The sequence below is a fragment of the Pongo abelii genome, chromosome 9, assembly GCF_028885655.2.
Source record: "Pongo abelii isolate AG06213 chromosome 9, NHGRI_mPonAbe1-v2.0_pri, whole genome shotgun sequence".
Taxonomy (NCBI): Eukaryota; Metazoa; Chordata; class Mammalia; order Primates; family Hominidae; genus Pongo; species Pongo abelii.
This window is the reverse complement of record NC_071994.2, coordinates 78,424,406-78,448,493: the sequence shown is the minus strand read 5'-3', so window position 1 is coordinate 78,448,493 and position 24,088 is coordinate 78,424,406. Positions and strand designations below refer to the sequence as shown.

The 24,088-nt window shown below is 43.0% G+C and overlaps 2 protein-coding genes across 4 annotated transcripts in view; one reads left to right on the top strand and one right to left on the bottom strand.

Moving 5' to 3' along the window:
• The window catches only part of GVQW3 (GVQW motif containing 3), a 33,300-nt gene extending 23,478 nt beyond the window's left edge, over positions 1–9,822 (bottom strand). The window contains exons 1-2 of one of the 3 annotated variants that reach the window (XM_054524840.1): positions 9,743–9,822; positions 3,637–9,330 (exon numbers count right to left, since the gene is read on the bottom strand). In XM_054524840.1, coding sequence (XP_054380815.1) covers positions 8,659–9,291 — 633 coding nt within the window. In that variant the 5' untranslated portion in view covers positions 9,292–9,330; positions 9,743–9,822 and the 3' untranslated portion in view covers positions 3,637–8,658. Of the gene's footprint in view, positions 1–3,636; positions 9,434–9,742 lie in introns of those variants that run through there. The other 2 variants (XM_024255943.3, XM_063711298.1) reach the window with 2 other exon arrangements.
• Positions 9,823–9,982: 160 nt separating this feature from the next.
• Positions 9,983–24,088, top strand: part of THAP12 (THAP domain containing 12) — a 31,211-nt gene continuing 17,105 nt past the window's right edge. The window contains exon 1 of the mRNA XM_002822262.5: positions 9,983–10,369. Coding sequence (XP_002822308.1) covers positions 10,281–10,369 — 89 coding nt within the window. The 5' untranslated portion in view covers positions 9,983–10,280. The remainder of the gene's footprint in view (positions 10,370–24,088) is intronic.

Sequence of the window (24,088 nt, the reverse complement as noted above, 5' to 3'; positions counted from 1 at the left end):
CGACTACCACCACATTGTAGGGTAATTCTGGAGTGTTAGGAAGCCTCAAGAAACAGAAGAAATTATTCTCTATTGAGCACGTACTCCATGCCAGGTGTTGTGCTGTGTGCCTCGTACACACAGAAGAAATTATTCTCTATTGAGCACGTACTCCATGCCAGGTGTTGTGCTGTGTGCCTCGTATACACTGTTTAATGTAAGCCTCACATCTAATATTCACTATCTAACATAGATATTTTTACTAATTTATCTGTTTTTTTTTTTTTTTTTTTTTTTTTTTAAGACGGAGTCTTGGCTCTGTCACCCAGGCTGGAGTGCAGTGGCGCAATCTCGGCTCACTGCAAGCTCCGCCTCCCGGGTTCACGCCATTCTCCTGCCTCAGCCTCCCAAGTAGCTGGGACTACAGGTGCCCGCCACCGCGCCCGGCTGATTTTTTCGTATTTTTTTTAGTAGAGACGGGGTTTCACCGTGGTCTCGATCTCCTGACCTCGTGATCCACCCGTCTCGGCCTCCCAAAGTGCTGGGATTACAGGCGTGAGCCACCGCGCCCAGCCTACTAATTTATCTTATTTCTTGTCTGTCTCCCTCACTGAAATGTGTGCTCATGAGGAGGAACATTTCTTGGGGTCTTGTTTACTGTGTCTAGAACAGCATCATACACAGATAAGCACTCAATAAATATTGTTGAAATGAACAAAATGAACAACTCCATGAGATAGATGGCATTATTTCTCTTTTACAGATGAATTAACTGACAACCTTAGAGGGTACAAATGAATTGCCCAAAGTCACACAGCTAGTCAAGAAGCCAGAACTGAAACACAAGCCTCACTCATTCATTCTACAGACCAGAGGACTTATACTTAGATCTTAAAGAACTCTTTCAGCTTGGCAATTATATGAGCTATAGGCCTATAAAATATGTATTTACCTTGTGTACTCATTTGGAGGTTTAAAATTTCACTGAGGAGACATTTAACATTTTTATAATAATCATTTTACTAAAGCAAAGGTTAAGTACACATTTTCCCAACATAACAATTTCATTTATGGATAGGCATTAGCTACATGATTTTTCATTTTAAAACCCCACAATGATTATTTTTCAGACATAAATAAAAAATACGCTGGTTCTAGATGCCAACAAAATCACATTTGCAAACGTTAAGAATTTGGTAAGTCACAACATTAAGATGACTAATGATATGTGTGCAGTATTCTCAGTATAGAATACCCAAAATTCCCGTGTACATCTGTGTTGCTTGAGTGTCCCAGTATGGGAGGAGGTAGACTTGGCACATCGAAAGCCACTGCTATACTAAAGAATCATACGAAGTCTCAGGGATTCTTCAGAGAATCAGCTATTATAAAATCCATCTTGATAATTCATTTTGTGCGAGAATGTGAGAATGAAATGCAAAGGAGGTTAATTTTACCCAGGAGAGCATTCATATCCTTTTCCACTTGTCAGAATATACTTGATTCATAAGTGGTCTTTTACCTACCAACGACTACATCACAAGAGCATGCCACCCACGGTGTCTTCCCTTAACATTTTGTGTTTTTTTTGTAGGGATTATGGTCACGTGATCACACGGTCCCTTCTCCTCCTGGGCAGGTCCTTTTCCCTTCTGTCCCAGCCTTGCTGCCAACACAAGATCATATAGCCTCTGTGTCCACCCAGCCAGTTAATTGTTCATGGACCAAACTAGTGATCTGGCCTCAATCTCTCCACTGCCAGCTCTAGATGCTATTGATTTTTACTGATAATGTAAGTAATAATATACTGGAGAAAATTTTTTAAAGCATAAAACCAGGAAAACCCATAATCCAACTACCCAGAGTTTGCATATCCTTTCCGTCTTTTTAAAAGACATTTTTTGGATTTATACATACAATTCTGTATAACACTCTTTTCACTTAACACTATAAGCACTTTGCTGTGCTGTCAAATACTCTTCAGAAACATAAATTATAATGATGGCACAAGAGTCTACTGGATAGTCATACTGTAATTTACTTAACCAATTTTCTACTGTTGGACTTTAAGATTGTTAAGCATTGATTTTGCCCACATTTTAGACTATTTCTTTAGGACAGATTCCCAGAAGTGGAATTGGAGGATCAGAGGATCTAAACATTTTTAAAGCTCCTGATAGATATTGCCAAATTGCTTTTCAGAAAACCATTGCCAGTCTACACTTCCAACATTGCCAGTGTGTTTTTCTACCAATATAGATCTGTCTAAAGGATAATAAAATTTAAATGAAACACGCAGTCCTCTAATTATTAATGCAGCTGGAGAGGCATCAAGACCAGAGCACAAAGGCATGTGGCAACGGTCATACCTGTTTCCAGGTATGCAGTTAACAATGGGTTAGTGTGCGCACACGAAACAGAAATTTTGCAAGAGTGAAGAGTAATATAATTAGATTTCAGACCATCTAATCCAAGGCCTGTGTCTATTTTGTCCACTGCTGTATCCCGGCACACAAGATAGCATCTGGCACATAAAGCCACTCAATAAAAATTTGTTGAGTGAATTAACACAGAATCTTCCTTCAGATGCAATCTTTCAGCAGCTGTAGGGTTTAGTCACTCCTGAACTCATAGGAAACATGACTGGCTGGATCAGACACTGTTGTAATGGTCTGTTCAATGCTGAGATTCTACTACAACTTTGGAAAATCAGTTTAAATAAAGGTGACACAATAAAGAGCTCTCTGGGGGAAAAAACAAATATACTTACCTAAAAGGACAGATCTCAGCACCAGTTGCAAGGTGCAAATACACATATGTATCTTTAATACATATATATATTTGCAAGCATGCAAAAAATACATTTCAGTGAGTTTTGTCATCTCCATAGTACACACTTTAATAGGTGATAACATAAGCTTATTCAAATGCTACCCATGGTCAAATCATTTTTGGGACTACCTTCAGTTCATTCTATTATTGTTGGTTGCAGCTTGGCATCAGTTTCAGTGTTGCCAACACTGGTTTTCATATTTTACATGGGAATAATATAGGTGGTTTTATAATATCATTTTTAGTCAAAAACAGCACAAAATTTATTTTGTGAAGCAGAATATTTCAAGGTAAAATAGCCAATCACTCAGCTTTAGTTTACTGTCCTGGCTCCACAGATTCCCTCCAATATTCCACAATTTCTTTTTTTTGTTTGAGACAGGGTCTCACTCTGTCACCCAGGCTGTAGTGCAGTAGCACGATCATGGCTCACTGCAGCCTGGACCTCCTGGGCTCAAGTGATCCTCCTGCCTCAGCCCTGCAAGTAGCTGGGACTACAGCCACGTGCCACCATGCCAGGCTAATTTTTGTATTTTTTTGTAGCGATGGGGTTTCACCATGTTAGCCCAGGTTGGTCTCTAACTTTTGGCCTCAAGCAATCTGCCCGCCTCAGCCTCCCAAAGTGCTAGGATTACAGACATGAGCCATCGTGCCTGGCCCACAATTTCTACAAATAAATTGTCAGACACTGCCAGATTAATGTGGCATTAATAATGTTATTGATGGAAAATAATCATCTGTCATTTTTCTGTACACACTTTATATACACTAGACTGGGGGTTATATCAAACTACAGCCCATGGGCCATACCTGTCCTGCCATCTGTTTTTCTATGGCCTAAAAGCTAAGAATGTCTAACTTTTTTTTTTTTTTTGAGATGGAGTCTCGCTCTGTTGCCCAGGCTGGAGTAGTGGCGAGATCTTGGATCACTGCAGCCTCCCGGGTTCAAGCGATTCTCCTGCCTCAGCCTCTCGGGTAGCTGGGATTACAGACACACACCACCACGCCTGGCTAAATTTTATATTTTTAGTAGAGATGAGGTTTCACCATGTTAGCCAAGCTGGTCTCGAACTCCTGACCTCAGGTGATCCACCCGCCTTGGCCTCCCAAAGTGCTGGGATTACAGGTCTGAGCCACCATGCCCGGCCTCTTTTTAACATTTTTCAATGGTTTAAAAAAATCAAAATAGTATTTTGTAAAAACTATATAAAATTCAAATTCTAATATCCATTTATAAAGTTGTATTGGAACACAGCTGTGCTCATCTGTTTCTATATTAACTATGTCTACTTTTGCACTAAAATGTTTAGTGGCAAAAGAGACCATATGGCCCATAAAGACTCCTTTACAGAAGTCTGTTGACCACTGGACTATGCCCAAGTGAGTCCTTGGAGGGGACCCACTGGAGCTCCCCACTATAGATTTTTTGTTTCCGGATATTAATACTGGGAAAGAGGTGATTCAACTAGGACAGTATTTGCAAGGATCTGATAAGGGAGACACTGTAGAACATAAATACATGATGGTTACCTCAGAAAAGATATAAACGCCTGGTAAAATCTGGGTGGGCTGACTGAAGAAGCAGCAATTGGAGAATGCAGGGTAACATACACAATTTAGCAGCAAAGGTAGGCTCTTATTGAGTCACATGGGACCCTGCTGAGACCCAATCCCAAAGAGCCTAGTGAAACTCGCTGGTGATGGTGTCTGCAAATAGCAGGGAGACTGAGCATTTGTAATGCAATGACAGACAATTCCCCAATAGTACTCCATTCCTTTATTAGGTGTCCTCAAGTCATTTAGCATCCAGATTTATCCAGGCATTTCCAAAGGCAAGTCTAGACTTTGACTAAAAAATTGATCTGAAAAAAAGGTTCTGGGAAGGAGGCCCCAGGTAAACATTCTTCCCCAAATGGTAACATTTCAATGAGGACTCAGTGAGGATCATAATTCAGAAGATGGCACAACACTCCACGTGTTTTTCTAAGTCACAGATTTGGTGAACATTTTATTCTTTCTCTTTTTGATCATTACTAGTGGGGCAAATGAAGCAAGGTAGGGTGGGGTGATGGAAAGAGAGAATTGCATAAAATCAGTGTTAAGATGATCTGCTCCGGAAGGCATGTATTCCTCTTAGACTCTCAGCTGTGGCATAAAACATTCCATGTGGACTTTGAATTAGAATGAGTGTGGGGGCGGGGACAGAGATCAACCTGAATGCCAAACGGAGTCATTGACCGATGGTGTTAAGCTTGAGAAAGTTTGCAGATGGCCAGCTCTCCTACTGACATCCCACAGAAAGCCAGGCTTGATCTCTTGTGGTTAGGTGAAGCTTCTCCCGCCAGGGAAAATACAGTTGCTAGGAGAATGGGCTTTGGATGTTATAGCTCTGAAAAAGTTTCATGACTCTTGCTACTAGAGGTAACATATTGCCTCCTTGAGAAACTGGTGACACTGGGTGCCTCTGCGGAGTGCAACTGAGGGTGGCTAAGGTGCCCATGTCCCTTACAAAAAACAAAATCAACACATAATTCCCACATGTCACCCAACCCTGCTTCTTTAAGATAGGAAGGCAACCTGGGGCCAGGGCTGGAGCAGACAATTTCCTTACTCAGCAGCTGAAGCGGGGAGCTGAAAGAAGGATCCAAAAAATGAGAGAGAAGAGTTGTAAGTTAAGTGGAAAACCATGACCCAAAGGTCAATACAAGGATCAGCACACCAAAGCGACCAAAAGCAGCTACTGAAGATGTGACCCAGGACCAGAAAACAAAGCAACAAGGAAAGAGAGGAGTAAGAGCAAACTGGAGAATAAACTGAGAGGTGTCTAAAAATAGTCAAGGACAAGAGCCTGGGGTGTGACGGACACATAGCTGGATGTGTGAGACTACGGGACCAGGAGCTCAAGAGGCCTAGGCAGCAAGGTGCAGGCCAGGGCAAAACGTGCAACAGCAATAAAATAGATTTGGTGGGTGGGCACATTAGGAGTACTCATATAAGAAATTTCCTATTTGGGGATGCCTAGATCATGCTCTACCCTTGGGTTTAGAGATTCTGAGCAGCCAAATGTGAATGGTTTGCTCTGGATAAGTCCTTTTCATTATAGCCAATTGGAACCATTTGAATTCACACTCCTAATTACCTGCTTCTGGTTGCTGTGTCTAAACCATGTCTGGACCAACATAGCTTCTGGTACTCTACACTCCACCATGGGTCTTGGTCCAGCATCATTGGCAGGGACACACCAGCCCTGTTCATAGGACTGGAATAAAATCCAGAAGTAAGTTGTCTCAGGACCTCTGTTTTATAATACGTTAGAAACAACTCCTGTACGTATGGTTGTGGGATCCTGGCCTGGGTCCAGGAGCATATACATCTGCAACAATTACCACTGGGTGGGCCTCAGCAAGGATTAATATGAGGTTCAGCAACAAAGCTGCAAGAACTAGTGGTGGGGACTTTGTTCCTAAAGTGCAGTGTCCCTGGTGCCAAGTGCTTGTGGGCAACCTAGAGCCGCATCTGATGTAGGAAGACTTAATGGTCCTGAAATGGAATGTCTAGAAACTGTTAAGGAGCTGGAGGTCTATAAGCTGTTGCTTGGTTTAAGAGTTTTCTTATACAGTATCTTCTCTTTGTGGGACAAGGTCTAGCTTTCAAGGTGCCTCAAAACTAACAGGTGTTGACCCGGCGCGGTGGGTCACGCCTGTAATCCCAGCACTTTGGGACGCCGAGTTGGGTGGATCACCTGAAGTCAGAAGTTCAAGACCAGCCTGGCCAACGTGGTGAAACACCGCCTCTACTAAAAATACAAAAAATAGCTGGGTGTAGCAGCGTGCACCTGTAATCCCAGCTACTCGGGAGGCTGAGGCAGGAGAAACACTTGAACCCGGGAGGCAGAGGTGTAGTGAGCCGAGATCGTGCCACTGCACTCCAGCCTGGGCAGCAGAGCAAGACTCCATCTCAAAAAACAAAACAAAACAAAAACAGGTGTTAATGAGGAACTTGTAATTTTTGGAGGTGAGTAGAGAAAGTGAAAGAACAGCACTAAAAGTAACTGTGATGAATGAGTGTTGTGCCTCTACTATCAAGCAATATTGTTTAAGAGGAGCTGTTATATCTAAAAATCCTTGAGTAAAACAAAGACTGGCCAATTCTGTGAAATGCTATTACCAAATCCCTGCCCCCTGAATGTTTCCAGTCTATGTGGTATTACTTGGAACCCACTTGGGAAAAGTTCCATTCCATAAATCCTGGCAGAGGCAGGAAAAGAAGAGACAGAGTTTGAACTTGCAGAAACTGCTTGTCGGGGTCCAAATGGAAAATCAGATATCAAATTGGTTGTTACAAACCTATTCACAGACTCAGGGGAAGCAATTTAACAACAAGTGGCATAGAGTTGGAGGCTTAGGAGAGAAAGCAAATTATCCCAAATTGTTCATCTGCTGCAACACCATTATCTTCCTCTTTAAACTTTGTTATTTTAGCCAATAGTGTCATCATTTTCTAATTCTTTTTTTTTTTTTTTTTTTTTTGAGACAGAGTCTAGCTCTGTCGCCAGGTTGGAGTGCAGTGGTGCAATCTCGGCTCATTGCAACCTCTGCCTTCCGGATTCAAGAGATTCTCCTGCCTCAGCCTCCTGAGTAGTTGGGACTACAGGCGCACACCACCACGCCCAGCTAATTTTTGTATTTTTAGTAGAGACGGGGTTTCATCATGTTGGCCAGGATGGTCTCGATCTCTTGACCTTGTGATCCGCCCACCTCAGCCTCCCAAAGTGCTGGGATTACAGGTGTGATTCACCGCACCTGGCCAGTGTCATTTTCTACTGATGCAGGTTGGAAGCCTCATGTTGTTCCACCTGCCCCGGAAGCCTTCCCTAATTTCACAGCCCCGTCTCACCCATCCTCATGGATCCAGTTCAAGAACCATGTCATCCATGAAGCCCATCAGCCCTTGGAGATCTTGTTCATAACTTCCACACTGTCAATGCCCAGCAGTGTTCTAAAAACAGCAAGTTCTCAAAACTATAGGCATTAGTTACTAAAAACAGGCTGCTGTGTGGGAATCTGCACATAGGCAGCAGGCTCCCTTAATTCAGGGACTAGAGAGCCACCTGGTCTTCCTCACCACACATCACAGCCTAGGTCTGGGTCCCCGGGTTTACATTTTCTAGCACCAGATCCTCCTCTTCCAACAGGGGTGATACCCAAATAAGTGGAGGTCCAAAGCATAGGACTAGAATGAAACAAACCCAGCTCTTCTGTGAGGTGCAGGCCTGTAAGAAGATCAGTATTGGTGGCCAACCCCTGATTCCTAAGGGGCGCCTACTGAGTCATCTGGGCTAGATCAGCCCTTAGGCCCAGCACTGTTCAGTAGTACCAGCATGCCACCACCTTCTGTACCATACCTCAGGCCCTGATTGCGAAGCAGGCTGAAACTGTAAGCCTTCTTTTGGGGTCCTCCCAGAAAAGCATGCCTCCCTGGGCACAGAGATACAGATTCCAGGAGATCCTGTTCCTCTCTTCTCACTGGCATGATCCTCTGAGGCAGAATGTTGAGAACAAAGGAACAGGACAGCCACAACAAGCTAAGGTCTGGGCAGAGGAGAAATCCAAACTTGTTGAGCAAAAGAAATCAAGAACAAGCAAATACCAGAAGGCAACAGCCAAAAGTTTTTCAAAGTTATGGAGAACAGCAAGGAAAATGGTCCAAGAGTCCAGCAAAGAGTAATGAGGAGGGCCATGGCACATAGGGAGGAGTGGTGAAGACTGAAAAATAGGTGAGCAGCCAAATAAGGTGCCTAACAGTGAGGCAGCATCCCAGTTCTGGTTCAGCTAACTCACATTCCTCTCACCATGGGGTGAACCAATTCTCAGCTACCCTGGGGGGAAGGCTTGTTGAAGATGACGCCTGCAGAAGCTGGCTGGCAGGGTAGTGGACTCTGGGGTGGGATACCGGCAGGGGCATTTCCCCACCAGCTTCACCCTGGAGATAACTCCATGTTTCAGAACCTGTTACCTTTTTCCTCAAACATGAGCTATTTTTCCTAGTTTCCTTTGAAAGATCCGACCGAAAGTCAAGTTTTTGTGGTTTAGGCTCACCCTTCAAAACACCCGAAATAACTTTTGCAGAAACCTTCCTCATGTTCAAGTTTTCTTTCAAAATGAGCCTAACAGTTTCTTTGTCTAAATTTAACTCTTCAGCCATCATCCTCACGGTTAACTGCCTGTTTGAACAAACCAAGTCCTTGACCTTCTGGATATTGTCATCTGTTCGGTGGGTGACTGGACGCCCACTTCGGGCATCATCTCGAACATCTTCCCGTCCTTCTTTAAACCTTTTGTGCCAGTCAAAAACTCTGGCCCTTGACATGACTTCATCTCCATAAGCTTCTTTTAAAAGATGGTGGGTCTCACTTGCAGACTTGTTCAATTTCACGCAAAATTTGATACTAATCCTTTGTTCTAAATAGCGGTCACTCATTCTGGCACTGAACAACACAGGAACGTTAACAGGCCACGACTGTAAGGGAAAGATGGACAGATCAATCTTTATAGGGCTGCAGGTGTAATCATATCGCTATTCTTGCTCTTCTAGAAGCCTCGCCGGGAAAGAGTAATTGCTTTCATGAATTTTTGTCCCTCAGCTTCCAGTCGAGGCTGGGGGGATCCGTTCCGGGAAGCCAACAGTCGCTGCAAAGCTGGGAAAAATTAAATCGCCTACAACCACGTCTGCATCAAACCAGTGCACGCACATCTGCCGAGTTTGCCAGTCACCAAGGTCGCTCCGATTCCGCGGCCCTTAAGGAGTATATGGCGAATTCTGCAAGAAAGGCCTAAGTGGTGGCAAATTAAGCAAGCAAGAAGAGATGCATCGGTGATGTAACGTGCAAGCTCGCCCTAGATCTGCAGAAACCCGCGCACGCCAAACCTACCGGAGCAGCCCGGGAATCGCCTACTCTAGCTTCCCGGGAGACAGGCGCGCATGCGCAATTCTCTCCCCCAGCGGATTAGACTGTGCGCAGTCGCACTGTGGCAGCGCGCGCCCGGTCCCGCCTCCGCCTCGCCACACCCCGGCTGGCGCGCTTCCTTGCGCGTGCCCGCCTGCTGAGAAGGCGGAAAGAAGGGGCGGGGGAGGAAGGCTGAGGGAAGAGAGGGCACCCCCGGGCGTCAGGGTGCATTGTGGGAAGGAGGCGGCAGCGTCTCGGGCGGGCGGGAGGTGCACCAGCGGCGGCGGCGGCGGTAAATCCTCCCGGCCGCTCACAGCACTGTGGAGCCGCGTCCCCAGCCCGGCCTCGGACCGCGGCACCCCTCCTGGCCCTCGCGGCTTCTAGCCCGCCCGCCCCTCCCCCGCGCGTCGGCCCTGCCGAGCCGGCCGGCCGGCCTGGCTCCCCTCCCCGGCCCCGACGGGCGGGCGGACTGCCCTGAGGAGGCGGGGAGGGGAGGGCTGGGCCGGCCAGCGGGCGGGCGACGATGCCGAACTTCTGCGCTGCCCCCAACTGCACGCGGAAGAGCACGCAGTCCGACTTGGCCTTCTTCAGGTTCCCGCGGGACCCTGCCAGGTAAGCGGCGGGCGCAGAGCGGGCGGCCTGGGCCCACCTTCGCGGTGAGCGCTGCCAGCCGCCAGCCCCGGGCGGGCTCCCGGGCTGGCTGAGAGGGGCGCAGGAGGCGGGCGCAGCGCACTGCCGTCGACCCCAGCGTTAGACCGAGATGGGGAGCCGGCCCCGAGCCGTGGGCGGGCGGGCGTCCGGGGACCTCGGAGCACGTGCGCTGGTGGGGGCTCTGTGCGGAGGACACCACCCCAAACGAGGGAGCTGGGGCGGCGTGCGGACGCGGGATGCTGTGGGTTCTCGACGTGGCTCACTTGCTGTATGACCTCGGGGGAGTCGCTTTCCTCTCTGGGCGTTAGTTACCTTAGCTGTCAAAAGAGAGCAGGACTCTATGGTTGTGGCCACTGGGGCTTTTCCCTCTCCTTGCCACCACCCACGGGACACTGTTTCTGTTTTGAGTCCCGCTACCTTCTTTCATCTCATCACAACTGCTTTCTCCTTCGGACTTGTCATTGCACGGTTCAGGGTTCATTTTCTGGCTGTCACCGTTACTCATTTTCTCACTTGGTTATTGTAGGGATAACAGAGGGTGTACGCGTGAGGGCGTGGAAATTGGTATTGGAACCTCTTCCTTCGGATAACCCCCCCACACTGACTTATATTTAGGGAATGATAGCATAGGGACTGTGTTTTGAAAGGCTGAGATGTTTCATAGACCTGTCTTGTTGGTTCATTCATTTAAAATCAATGCCTACTGTGTGCCGAGCGCAAATGTTAGGTGCTGGGAGTTCGTGGGTGAATAAGGGTGTCACTGCTTGCAGAAAGCTCTCAGTGCATTAAGGGAACAGGTACAGCAACGGGCGACTATAATTTATGTTATTTATTAATTAGTTCAGTTAATTATTGAAGGTCTACTTGTGTTTGGCATTGTTGTGAGCCGTGGGGGTTACAGATGAACAAATCGAAGTCCTTGCTCTCATGAAGATTACATTCTAATGGGGGGGGAATAAACAAGTAAAATACGTAGTGTGTCGGATGATGATAAATACTGTGGAGAAAAATAAACAAAGGTTAGAGGGTAGGGAAATAAGTAGTATCAAGGGACGCACAATTGCTATTTTAAATACAGTGATTAGAGAAGGCCTCACTAAGAAGGTGAATTTGAGCAAAGACCAGGTGAAGGGGCTAGCCATGGAGATACCTTGGGCAGCAGCATTCCAAAGAAGGCAAAGACAGGGCAGCCAGGAGTCCAGGGAGAGGGACTGGGAGAGAGGTGAGATGAGACCAGAAAGGTGTGTGTATGGTAGGGGCAAATTCTTTAGGTAGGGCATTGTAGGTCTTGGAAGGCACTATAGTTTTTATTATGAGTGAAATAGGAAGTTATTGAAGGGTTTAGAGCAGAGACTTAAATTTTAACAGGATCAGTGACAGCTCATTAGATTGTGGGGAGGCAAAGGTGAAAGCCGGAAGACCAGTTAAAAGGCTGTTGTAATAATCCAGATTAGTAGAGGAGGAGATGGTAAATTTGAGATATGGTTTGAAGGTGAAGCCAACAGGATTTGCTAATGGTTTGGAAGTAGATTGTAAAAGAAAAAGAGAACTCAGGGACGACCTCAAGATTTTCAAAATCTATGTTGGCTAGGTTGGTCTTGAACTCCTGGCTTCAAGCAATCCTCCTGTCTCGGTCTCCCAAAGTGCTAGAACAGGCTCTGAGCCACCGCACCCAGCCGACTTCAAGATTTTTAACGTGAGCATTTGCTGAGGTAGGGAAGACTGGGAAGAGCAGGTTTGGTAGAGGAATACTAAAAGTTTGGGTTTGAGAGGCCTGATACACGTTCAAGAATAGATGTCTAGGCCGGGCATGGTGGCTCACACCTGTAATCCCAGCACTTTGGGAGGCCTAAGCAGGCGGATCACTTGAGGTCAGGAGTTCGAGACCAGCCTGGCCAACATAGTGAAACCCCGTCTCTATTAAAAAATATAAAATTTAGCTGAGCGCAGTGGTGCATGCCTGTCCAGCTACTCAGGAGGCCAAGACATGAGAATCGCTTGAACCCGGGAGGCAGAGGTTGCAGTGAGCCGAGATCGTGCCACTGCACTCCAGTCAGGGTGACAAAGCAAGACTCCGTCTCAAGAAAAAAAGAATAGATGAAAAAAGAAAAAAAATAGATATCTTTCTTCATACCATATACAGAAATGAACTCCAAATGGCCTATACTTTTATTTAGATCAAAGGCCTAAATATAAGAGCTATATCATTAAACTTCTAGGAAAAAAATATAGATAAATCTTCATGACTTTAGATTTGGCAGCACATTCTTGTTTGTTTTTTGTTTTTTTGAGACAGAGTCTCACTCTGTTGCCCAGGCTGGAGTGCAGTGGCACAGTCTCAGTTCACTGCAACCTCCGCACCGATGTTCACAAACTATTCTACTCACACAGCCTCCCAGGTAGCTGGGATTGCAGGCACCCGTCACCATGCCTGGCTAATTTTTGTATTTTTTTTTAGTTGAGACGGGGTTTTGCTATGTTGGCCAGGCTGGTCTCGAACTCCTGACCTCAGGTGATCTGCCCACCTTGGCCTCCCAAAGTGCTGGGATTACAGGTGTGAGCCACCGTGCCTGGCTGGCACCACATTCTTAGATATGACACCAAAATACATGCAGTAAAAAGAAAAATAGACTAATTGGACTTCATCAAAATTAAACTTTTGTGTATCAAAGAACATTACCAAGAAAGTGAAAAGAATGGAAGAAGGTACTTGCAAATAATACATTTGCTCAGGGTCTAGTATTCAGAATATATAAAGAACTCTTAAAATTCAGCAACAAAAAGACAACCCAATTTTAAAATAGGCAAAGGACTTCTTTCTTTAAACAAAAGATATAAATGGCTAAAAAGCGCATGAAAAGATGCTGAACATCACCCGTTATTAGAGAAGTTCAAATCAAAACCACAAGTGGCAGTTAGATGTAGAATTACCGTGTGTCCCAGCAATTCCATTCCTAGGCGTATATCCAAAGAATTACAAACTGATATTCAAAAAAACCAAATGTACACACATTCATAGCAGCACTATTCGCAATAGTCAAAAGGTTGAAACAAGCCATGTTTATCAGTGCGTGAATGGATAAACAAAATGTATATCAATACAATGAAATATTAGCCATGAAAAGGAATGAAGTGCCAGTACATACTACAGTATGGGTGAACCTCAGAAACATTATGCTAAGTGAAAGAAGTCAGATACAAAAGCTTATATGTTATATGATTCTATTATATTAAATATCCAGAATAAGTAAATCCATAGAGACAGAAAGCATATCAGTGGTTGCCTGGGGCTGGGGGAAAGGGAGAGTGAGGAGCAACTGATTAATGGTTACAGGGTTTCCTTTTGAGGTGATGAAAATGTTTTAGAATTAGGTAGTGGTGATGGTTGCAGAACATGATGAATGTGTTAATTGCCATTAGTTTTTTACTTTAAAATGGTTAGTTTTATGTTATGAGAATTTCACCTCAAAGAAAATGGATGTCTTGAAGAGAGAATAGGATATACAAGTCTGAAATTCAGAGACTTTCAGACTGGAAATTGTAAATATGGATGTTCTCAGTTTATAGAGGGTATTTAAAACTGTGGTACAGGTTAAGGTTATCTAAGGAGTGAGCAAAGAACAGATCCGAGGATTGAGTCCTGGGGCATTCCCGGTGTTTTAAGTTCCGAGACATGGGAAAGAACTCGCTCAGTACAGTGAGGAGTAGCAGTTGGGAACAGAGGAGAGGAGCATCTTAGTCTGACTTGGCCTTGCCCCGTTATGCGTTATCTTCCTTTTACTCAAATTTTAACCCAAAGACATTCTTACAAGTTTATTTCTCTTCCATAATGAGGGCACCCCAGTCAGTTCCGGACCACAGGTCATTTGTATTAATATGTAGTGAATCCTGTTTTGACTACACTCCTTAAGGGGAGTATAGTCTATAGGGGTTTACAGTTTCAGATTTGAAAGAAGTGTTTAGATCTAGTGAAATCTCACTTGAAATACTGGAATTTTCTCAATAATAGTGACTTTTAGTCATTTTTAGGGTTATTATCCTTTTTGAGAATCTAGCATAAGGACTCTTAACTGAAAAAAAAAAAAAACATAGACACAATTTAGCATTCGAAGACAAAGATGTTTATGGGCCTTTATAGGCCCTGTGCATTCCTGACAGATGGGCATCTTTGCCCTTGCTAAAACACCTCTAATGTCAGTCCTCCCCTTTGTGAGAAGACACGTGATGATTCTAGACAGCTTTGGCTGTTGTTTCTTCCTTGTATTGAGTGGACATCTGCCTCCTGTAATTGAGGCCTTGGAGGTCCTAGTTTTGTCCCCAGGATCACACTAAGTCTGTGCCCTTTTCAGCATTACACTCCTTTGAATGCTTCAAGACCAAATCATGAATTTCTTTTTAAAAAGATGTTTATTGAGGTGCAATTCACATATAATTCACCCATGTAAAGTGTATGATTTGGAGTATATACAGTAATTTTAAAAATTTTGGTAAAATACAACAAAATTTGCTATTTTAACCTTTAAGTGTGCAATTCAGTGGCGTTAATTACATTCACAGTGTTGTGCAACCTTCTCCACTGTTTCCAAAACTTTTTCATTTATCCCAAACAAAAACTGTAACCATTAGGCAATAACCTCCCGTTCCCCTGCCCTTCCAGCCTTTGGTAACCTCGAATCCACTTTCGGTCTTTATAAATTTGCCTGTTCTAGGTTCCTCATATTGGTGGAATCATACAATATTTCTCCTTTTATGTCTGGCTTGTTTAATTTAATATGTTCAAGGTCTTTTTATCCAAATCAAACCTCCTCGTACTACATGATTTTAAGTTCTACTGTATTTGATAGTTTCCTTTTCACTGTGCCCGGTGTTATTTATAACAAAGAAGTAGTTTCCAGAGGTGTTATTGAATTAATAACAGTATTTTTAGGGTTATTAGTTCTAACCGCTCCCCACCTTTTCTTCTATAAACAGGTTGTAGGGAAGGTTGATAAAAGGTGACATTGCCAGTCTAGTCTTCAGATGCTAACATTGTTAACTAACAATAAAGATGAATATATTTAATGCTATTAAAACAGTACATATAAATTCCATGCATGCTTTTAGAAACAGCTATTTAGAAATAATTTAAACTTCAAGAGTGTAATTAATAAAGTGTATGGTGTGGAATTACATACCATAATAGTTCTTATTGTTTTAGAAAAAGTGGCATTAATATGCTTCTTTTTTAAAAAAGTGAAATAATCAACCCAGCTTAGGTCAGTGACACGGTTTAAGTTAAAAAAAAAAAAAAGAAGCCTAAATCTTGATTTTCCCAGGGTGTCTTGCCTAATGCCAAGGCTTGCCACTGTGAGGCAGCTCACAGTGGAGCTCTTCCTAAACCAGGAGAAGGTACAGGTAGAGCTAACGAATTGCTCTGATTAGAGTGAGTTGGGCGTTGAAGCTCTCTTCTTCCTCCTCAGGCAGCTAGTACTAACTCACCCAAGATGGGTGAGGGCTTCCAAGGTTCTTCTGGCAATTTAATGAAGGCTGATTGAGAGTTGATGTGCTCTACTTTGTGAAATGTAAAACAGTGGTTTTCTGGGGACTCATGAGGGTGCCTGTTAGGGCTGCTATAACAAAATACCTTAGACTAGGTGATTTTTAAACAACAGAAACTTATTTCTCATCGTTCTGGAAGCTGGGAAGTCCAAGATGAAGTCACCAGCAGATTTGGCATCTGGTGAGGGCTCACTCTTGGCTTCTTAGATAGTGCCTTCTTGTTGTGTTCTCAAATGGCGGAAGGGGCAAATAAGGCTTTCCTGTCATGACCTAAGTCACCTCCCAGATGCCCCACCTCCCAACACCACTGCACTGGGGATTGTTTCAATATGAATTTTGAGGGGATGCAGACGTTCAGACCATAGCAATCCCCAAGACCCTTTCAGGGAGTCCACAATGTCAAAACTATTTTCATAATAACACTGATATTATTTGCATTTTTCATATTCGGTCTCTCAGGAGTGGACAGTGGAATTTTTGGGGTGCTACATAACATGATGGCATCATTGCTTTGATAAATTTTGTATTGTGTTTTCTAGAATTTTCTAAATATTATTCAGATCTGAGTGTTTGGTAGACATTTTCTCAGAAATAAACAAGCCTGCCACTTCAAGGAGAACAACTGATAATTTGAGCATTCAAGTTGAAAATTAGAATTTTGGAAAATTTATGTGCCACTGTGAGCTTGACAGCTCTCTAATACTTAAAGACTCTTCTGGTGAGATCACTGATGATACTGATGTGTGGTTTTTTTTTTGTATAATGAATTGCGTTAACATTTATATGGTATGTATAACTCACTGAACTAATATTTTCCAAATGACCAGTTTATAGTTTTACAGAGACATACGTGGATAAAAGATCTATTCAAAGTGCAAGATAGACTATGGGATTTTTTAGGTACTAGGGCATGAAAAAGCTCATTGGTCTGGTCTCAGATTTCACATTTCAACTAATCTTGAAGAAACTACCACTTGTGGAGAATTCACAATTATATGGAAAAAAGAGGAGTATTGTAATAACCTTTTTAACTGCATATCGTTATGAGGCTAGATTTTCTTCATATATTTCAACCAAAACAACATATAGCAATAGATTAAATACAGAAGCAGATGTGAGAATCTAGCTGTCTTCTGTTAAGTTGGACGTTAAAGAGATTTGCAAAAATGAAGAAGTGTCATTTTTCTCACTAAATGTTTTTGTTTTGGAAAATGTAATTTTTTATTAAAACATTATTTGTGTTAACATATTATAAGGTTGGTATTTTAATGAATTAATAAATACTTAAAAATTTTTTCTGATAAATGTTTTTAGGTAAAATCCACATAAACAAAAGATCTTTGGAGTCCCCAATAATGTAATAGTGCAGAGGAATCCTGGGACTATGAAGTTTGAGAATTGCTGCTCTAAAATGTGAGCAGCAAATTTCAAACTTTTTTTTTTTTTGAGGGGTCTTGCTCTGTCACTCAGGCTGGAGTGCAGTGGCAGGAGCATGGCTCACTGCAGCCTCAACCTCCTGGGCTCAAGCAATCTTCCAGCCTCAGCCACCCAAGTACCTGGGACTATAGGTGCCCGTCACAAACCCCGGCTAATTTAAAAAAAAATTTTTTTTAGAGACAGGGTCTCGCCATGTTGCCCAGGCTGGTCTTGGACTCCTGAGCTGAAGCATTCCCCCCTTGTTCAGCCTCCCAAAGTGGTAGGATTGCAGATGTGAGACACCACGCCCAGCCTGAAGTACTTTCATATCAACTCATTTAATCTTCCAAACAATGGGGTGAGTTGTAATAATAGCACTTCGTTTTTTTTCCTTTTTTTTTTTTCTTTTTGAGACGGTGTCTCACTGTCACCCAGGCTAAAGTGCAATGACACGATCTCCAGTCATTGCAACCTCTGCCTCCTGCGCTCAAGCAATTCTCCTGCCTTATCCTCCCAAGTAGCTGGGACTGCAGGTACATACCACCATGCCTGTCTAATTTTTGTATTTTTTGTAGAGACAGGGTTTCGCCATGTTGCTCAGGCTGGAACAGTACTTATGTAGTGTATTCTTTGTGACAGGCACTGCTCTGTTATATACTTCTCTGTTATAGATACATTATTTCATGTTACCCTTGCAGTAAATTTTGAGGTAGTCCTTGCTTTACAGATGACCAAAGTAGGTACAGAGAGGTTAGCTAACTTTTTTAAAGGCCCTGCAGGAATGTCTAAAACCTTAAGAGCAGGTAGGACAGGATAAAATAGGTATTACCCGAACTTTTTTGACCAAGGAACCCTGTTTTTTTTTTGGAGACAGGTTCTTATTCTGTCGCCCAGGCTGGAGTGCAGGGGCACAGTCATTGCTCACTGCAGTCTCCATCTCCCAGGCTCAAACAATCCTCCCATCTCTGCCTCCCAAGTAGCTGGGGACCATAGTTGCATGCCACCACACTTGACTAATTTTTTATAGAGACAAGGTCTCCCTATATTGTCCAGGCTGGTCTTGAACTCCTAGCCTCAAGTGATCCTCTTGCCTTGGCCTCTCAAAGTGCTGGTATTATGAGCCACCATGCCCGGTCCTTTTTTTTTTTTTTTTAAATGGAACAGTTCTGACTGGGCATGGTCACTCAGGCCTGTAATCCCAGCACTTTGAGAGGCTGAGGCAGGAGGATGGCTTAAACCCAGAAGTTTGAACTTTACAATGAGCTAAGATTGCACCAGTGTGCTACAGCCTGGGCAACAGATTGAGGCCCTGTCTCTCTCTTTTTTTTTTAGAAGTAATTCTTTGAACAGGATTCCTTGGAATACACTTTTAGAAATGCTGCATTAGTAAGAAACCAGTGAGGGAAAAATATCAAAAACAAAACAAAGAAGTGATCAGTGATGGTTGACTAGTGCTGAAGGTGTTTAAGGTGTGTACAGAAAGTGGCTGCACGCAGTGGCTCACGCCTGTAATCCCAGCACTTTGTGAGGTTGAGGCGGGAGGATCGCTTGAGCTCGGGAGTTTGAGACCCACCTGGGCAACATAATGACACCTCTTCTCATTACTTTAAAAATGAAATAAAAGATAGGCCAGGCACCGTGGCTCACGCCTGTAATCCCAGCACTTTGGGAGGCCAAGGCGGGTGGATCACCTGAGGTCAGGGGTTCGAGACCAGCCTGGCCAACATGGCGAAACCCCATCTCTACTAAAAGTACAAAAATTAGCCAGGCATGATGGCGGGTGCCTGTAATCCCAGCTACTCAGGAGGCTGAGGCAGGAGAATAGCTTGAACCCAGGAGGCAGAGGTTGCAGTGAGCCAAGATTTTGCCACTGCACTCCAGCCTGAGCGACAAGAGCAAGACTCCACCTAAAAAAAAAAAAAGAAAAGAAAAGTTAAAAATGAAATAAAATCTGTACAGGAAAGTGACCGTTGGATTTGGCAGGATAGGGTCATTAGTAATTTTCTTGAGCAGTTTCAGTGGAAAAGGGATAGAGCAGGAGCCTCCTTGGCATTGATTAAGGAGACAGTAGAAGATAAGTGGATGCAGTCCAAATGGATGCTTTAACAAGTTTTGCTATAAAGAGGATCAGGGTTAAGAGAGTTTTAAAGATGGGAGACATTAGGGCATGTTTACACTGTGGGAATAATATAGTAAGATAAATGTAGGGAGTTCAGATATTATATATGGAGAGGTGGAAAGTCTTAAATACCTGGAGTTTTCTGTGTGCATACATATTCATACACGTACACCCACATATATGTACACACGTGAGTCAGGAAAAGTTTCCCTCAAGAAATGACATTTGAGCTAAGATCTGAAGGCTGAGTCATAGTTAACTGTGCATAGGAAGTGTATAAAAAGCAGCAAGAAGAGTGTAGTAGGCTGAGTAAACAGCGCAGGGAAGGCCTCAGGATAGAAGTGAACACAGTTGTTTATCCTGAGAGTAATGAGAAGCCACTAAAAGCTTAAGCATGGGAGAGACATTCTCAAATTGGCTTTAAAAAATACTCTGCAGCATGGAGAAGGGGTTAGAGAAGGGCAGATGACCAGTTTGGAAGAGATACTAGTAGACCAGGTAAAAAATTATGGTAGCTTGGACCAGGGTGTTATTGATGGAGAGGAGCAGATGGATTTGGGGAGTCATTCCACTGTGCTAAGGGAAAAGTCTACAAAATCTGGAGTACAGGGAACAGAACAATGACAGGGAGAGCTGGGAAAGGGGAGGCATTGGTAAAAATTTGAGACGAGTATATAAGTGGGTACGTATATATATAAATATATATACATGTTCATAATACACATATGAATATACATGTGAAAAGTCTTATTGTGGTCATATATATTTTATATATATATATATATTTTTTTTTTTTTTTTTTTTTTGAGACGGAGTCTCGCTCTCTTGCCAGGCTGGAGTGCAGTGGCGCGATCTTGGCCTACTGCAACCTCTGCCTCCCGGATTCAAGTGATTCTCCTACCTCAGTCTCCCAGTCATATATAATTTTTATAATTTTATTCATGTAGAAACGTATACACAGAAGAGCTACGTGTGGTGTCTCGTGCCTGTAATCCTAGCACCTTGGGAGGCCGAGGCAGGACAATCACTTCACCCAGGAATTTGAGACTAACCTGGGCAACATGGTGAAACCCCGTCTGTACAAAAAATACAAAAAATTAGCCGGGCACGGTGGCGTGTGCCTGTAGTCCCAGCTACATGGGAGACTGAGGTGGGAGGATTGCTTGAACCCAGGAGATGGAGGCTGCAGTGAGCCGAGATTGCACCACTGCACTCCAGCCTGTGCAACAGAGTGAGATCCTCTCTCTCAAAAAAAAACCAAAAAACATATGCACAGAAGATCACAAATGATAACTGTACATCATGTTGGATTTTCAGAGTAACATAGCCATGAAAATTTCACCAGGATTTTTAAAAAATAGAGTATTACTAGCATCCCAAACTTCCTCTGCTCCATGGTTCTCCCAGCCATTATCCCATTCTCCCCAGTGGTAGCCACTGTGACTTCACATACCTTGGATTAGTTAGGTTTTGGGGGTAAGAGGGAGAATGAATGGAAGCTTTATTATTGTTTGAGATATAGAACATTAGCAGCACCTCAGTAGCCTCTTTTGTGCCCACTCCCGGTTGTTACCCTCCCCAAATGTATCTACTATTCCATCACTGTGTTGAGGCGGAGCCAGACCACCCCATGTTTAAAGATTCACTAGAAGGGCTTGCAGGACTCAGTATATGGTTGTACTCACAGTGAAGATTTATTGCAGCATTGTAGTAAGGATACACATCTGGATCATGAGGGAAAAAGACACAGGCACAGTCTGAAGGAATCCATGTATAGGCTTCCCTATGCTCTCTCCTTCCCATGAGGGGGTCACCCAGAGCCCATTTTTCCCCAGTGGTGGAAATGTAGCAACACATGTGCCGTGTTTCTGTGGAGAGAAGACCATTGGAGACATAGTGTCCAAGGTTTTTACTGGGTCCTGATCACACAGGCAGCCTCTGCCTGGCATATAATAAAATTCCAGATTCCCAGAAGGGATGGCAGGTGTTCAGCATAAATCATGTTGTTTGCACAGTCTAGGCACATTGAGCTGCATTATCAGTTAGGAAAAATTTTATTTCTGTGTATGGAACTGTTTACCAACCAAGTTCCCGGATACCAGCCCAAGGTCCTTAACAAACAGGCCTTTCTAAGGACAGCAGCCTGAGGTCTGCTGTGTTAACTCTTTTTCTGAACAATCACTATAAATGAGTTTTGCCTGTTATTGAATTTCATATCAAAGGAATCATGTAGTATGTACTCCTGGCTTCTTCTGCTTAACATTACATTTGTGAGATTGTAGATAGTTTGTTCATTTCATAGCCAAGTAGTATTCCATTGAATGAATATACCACAATTTATCCATTCTGCTGTTGATGGGCAAAGTTATTTCACCTTCTCCCCAATATTTGGTATTACCTCTTTTACATTGTAGTCATTCTTGTGGGTATGTAGTAATTTGTTTTGGCTTTAATTAGCATTTCCCCGATGGCAGATGAGATTGAGCATTTTTTTTTCATCTATGTATTGCCATTTTTATAACCTTTTTATTATAAAGTGCCTGTTCAAGGCCCCTTGCCTATTTTTATGTTGGGTTATTTATTTGTAGTTCTTCATATATATTTTGAATGTGAGTCCATTGTTAGATATATGTATTGCAAATATCTGACATTTTGTGGTCTGCCATTTCACTCTTAAATGGCTTCTTTTAATGAAGAAAAGTTATTAACTTTAGAGTAGCCTAATTTATAAATCTTTTCCTCTAGCGTTTGTGCTGTTGCCTTAAGAGATCTTTATTCCAAGGTCATGAAGATAATCTCCTGTGTTATCTTTTAGTGGCTTTATTGTTTTACCTTTCATATTTAGATCTACAATCACTTGGAACTTATTTTTGTGTATGGTGTACAAGTAGGAGTTAAGATTTATTTTTTTCATGTAGATGTTCAGCTGACTCAGCCCTATTTATTGGAAAAGAAAAATCCATATTTGCTGCTGTTCAAAGCTACCTTTAAGTATCTGCAGTGCTCTATTTTGTTTCATTCTGCCAGTCCTTCTTAATAAGCTGTCCTTCTGCCAGTACCTGTCTTAATAAGCTTTACAGTAAGTCTTAATATCTGGTAGTGTAATTATCTCAACCTCCTTTTTCCTCTCTCTCTCTCAAGATTATCTTGGTTATCTCTGGTTCTTTAAATTTGTGTATAAAAAGTTTTAGAATAATTTAGAATAATTTGTCATTTCTTTTGCTCTCTCTCACAAACTTATTGGGCTTGTGATTATATTGAATTAGTAAATGGGTTTGGGGAGAATTGACGTCTTTGGAATTTAGTGTGCCAGTTCATAAACTTGTGTATTTATTTAAGTTTGCTTTAAAAAGATTATTAGAGGTCTTGCACTTCTTTCACTAGATGTACTCAAGTAGTTCATATAGAAAGACAGGTGTATTTAATTAGGCTGTCTGCCTGATGCCCATTCTGTTCTTGATTGTCTGAATAAGAGTTGCTGTTGATATCAGAAAGCTGCTTCAACTTAGTTCAGAGGTAATATGTACAGTATTGCTCTGTGTGGAAGGTCTCCAGAGATTTAAGAATTTAAAAAACAAACAACTGTAGCAGTATGGCAAATTATTTTATAGTGAGATCGTTTTTATACTTAATATTTGGATTTTGAAACATGAAATGTTTATAATCATAATGTACAACTGTGTAAAAGTGTGATTCAATTGTGAACATCTTAGGCATCATTACTGTGAGCAGTAATACTTGTTGGTCAAAATGAAATTCTGTACAATTTACGTGTAGTTTTTTAAAAATCATAGCATTTTACCTTGATTTTACATTTTTAGAGTAGAGAGAATTAAGTGTCAGGGGCATGTATGTTGGGGGGAGGTGGAAAATAGTGTTAAAACATAAATTAAAAAAAACTGTGATTTAATTATAAAGGAATATGTTGGGCTGGGCACAGTGGCTCGTGCCTGTAATCCCAGCACTTTAGGAGGCCAAGGTGGGCAGATCACCTGAGATCCGGAGTTCGAGACCAAGCTAGCCAACGTGCTGAAACCCCATCTGTACTATAAATACAAAAATTAGCTGGGTGTGGTGGTGCACGCCTGTAATCTCAGCTCCTCGGGTGGCTGAGGCAGGAGAATTGCTTGAACCTGGGAGGCAGAAGTTGCAGTGAGCTGAGATCACACCACTGCACTCCACCCTGGGCAAAAGAGCAAGACACCATCTCAAAAAAATAATTTGTGATACTGTTTATCCACGGCAGAACTTTTATTCTTAGAAATTTGAGGAATGGGCCAGGTGCGGTGGCTCACGCTTGTAATCCCAGCACTTTGGGAGGCCGAGGCGGGCAGATCACCTGAGGTCGGGAGTTTGAGACCAGCCTGACCAACATGGAGAAACCCAGTCTCTACTAAAAATACAAAATTAGCCAGGTGTGGTAACACATGCCTGTAATCCCAGCTACTTGGGAGGCTGAGGCAGGAGAATCGCTTGAGCCCGGGAGGCAGAGGTTGCAGTGAGCCAAGATCATGCCATTGCACTCCAGCCTGGGCAACAAGAGCAAAACTCTGTCTCAAAAAAAAAAAAAAGAAAAGAAATTTGAGGAAAGATCTAGTTGTGACTTT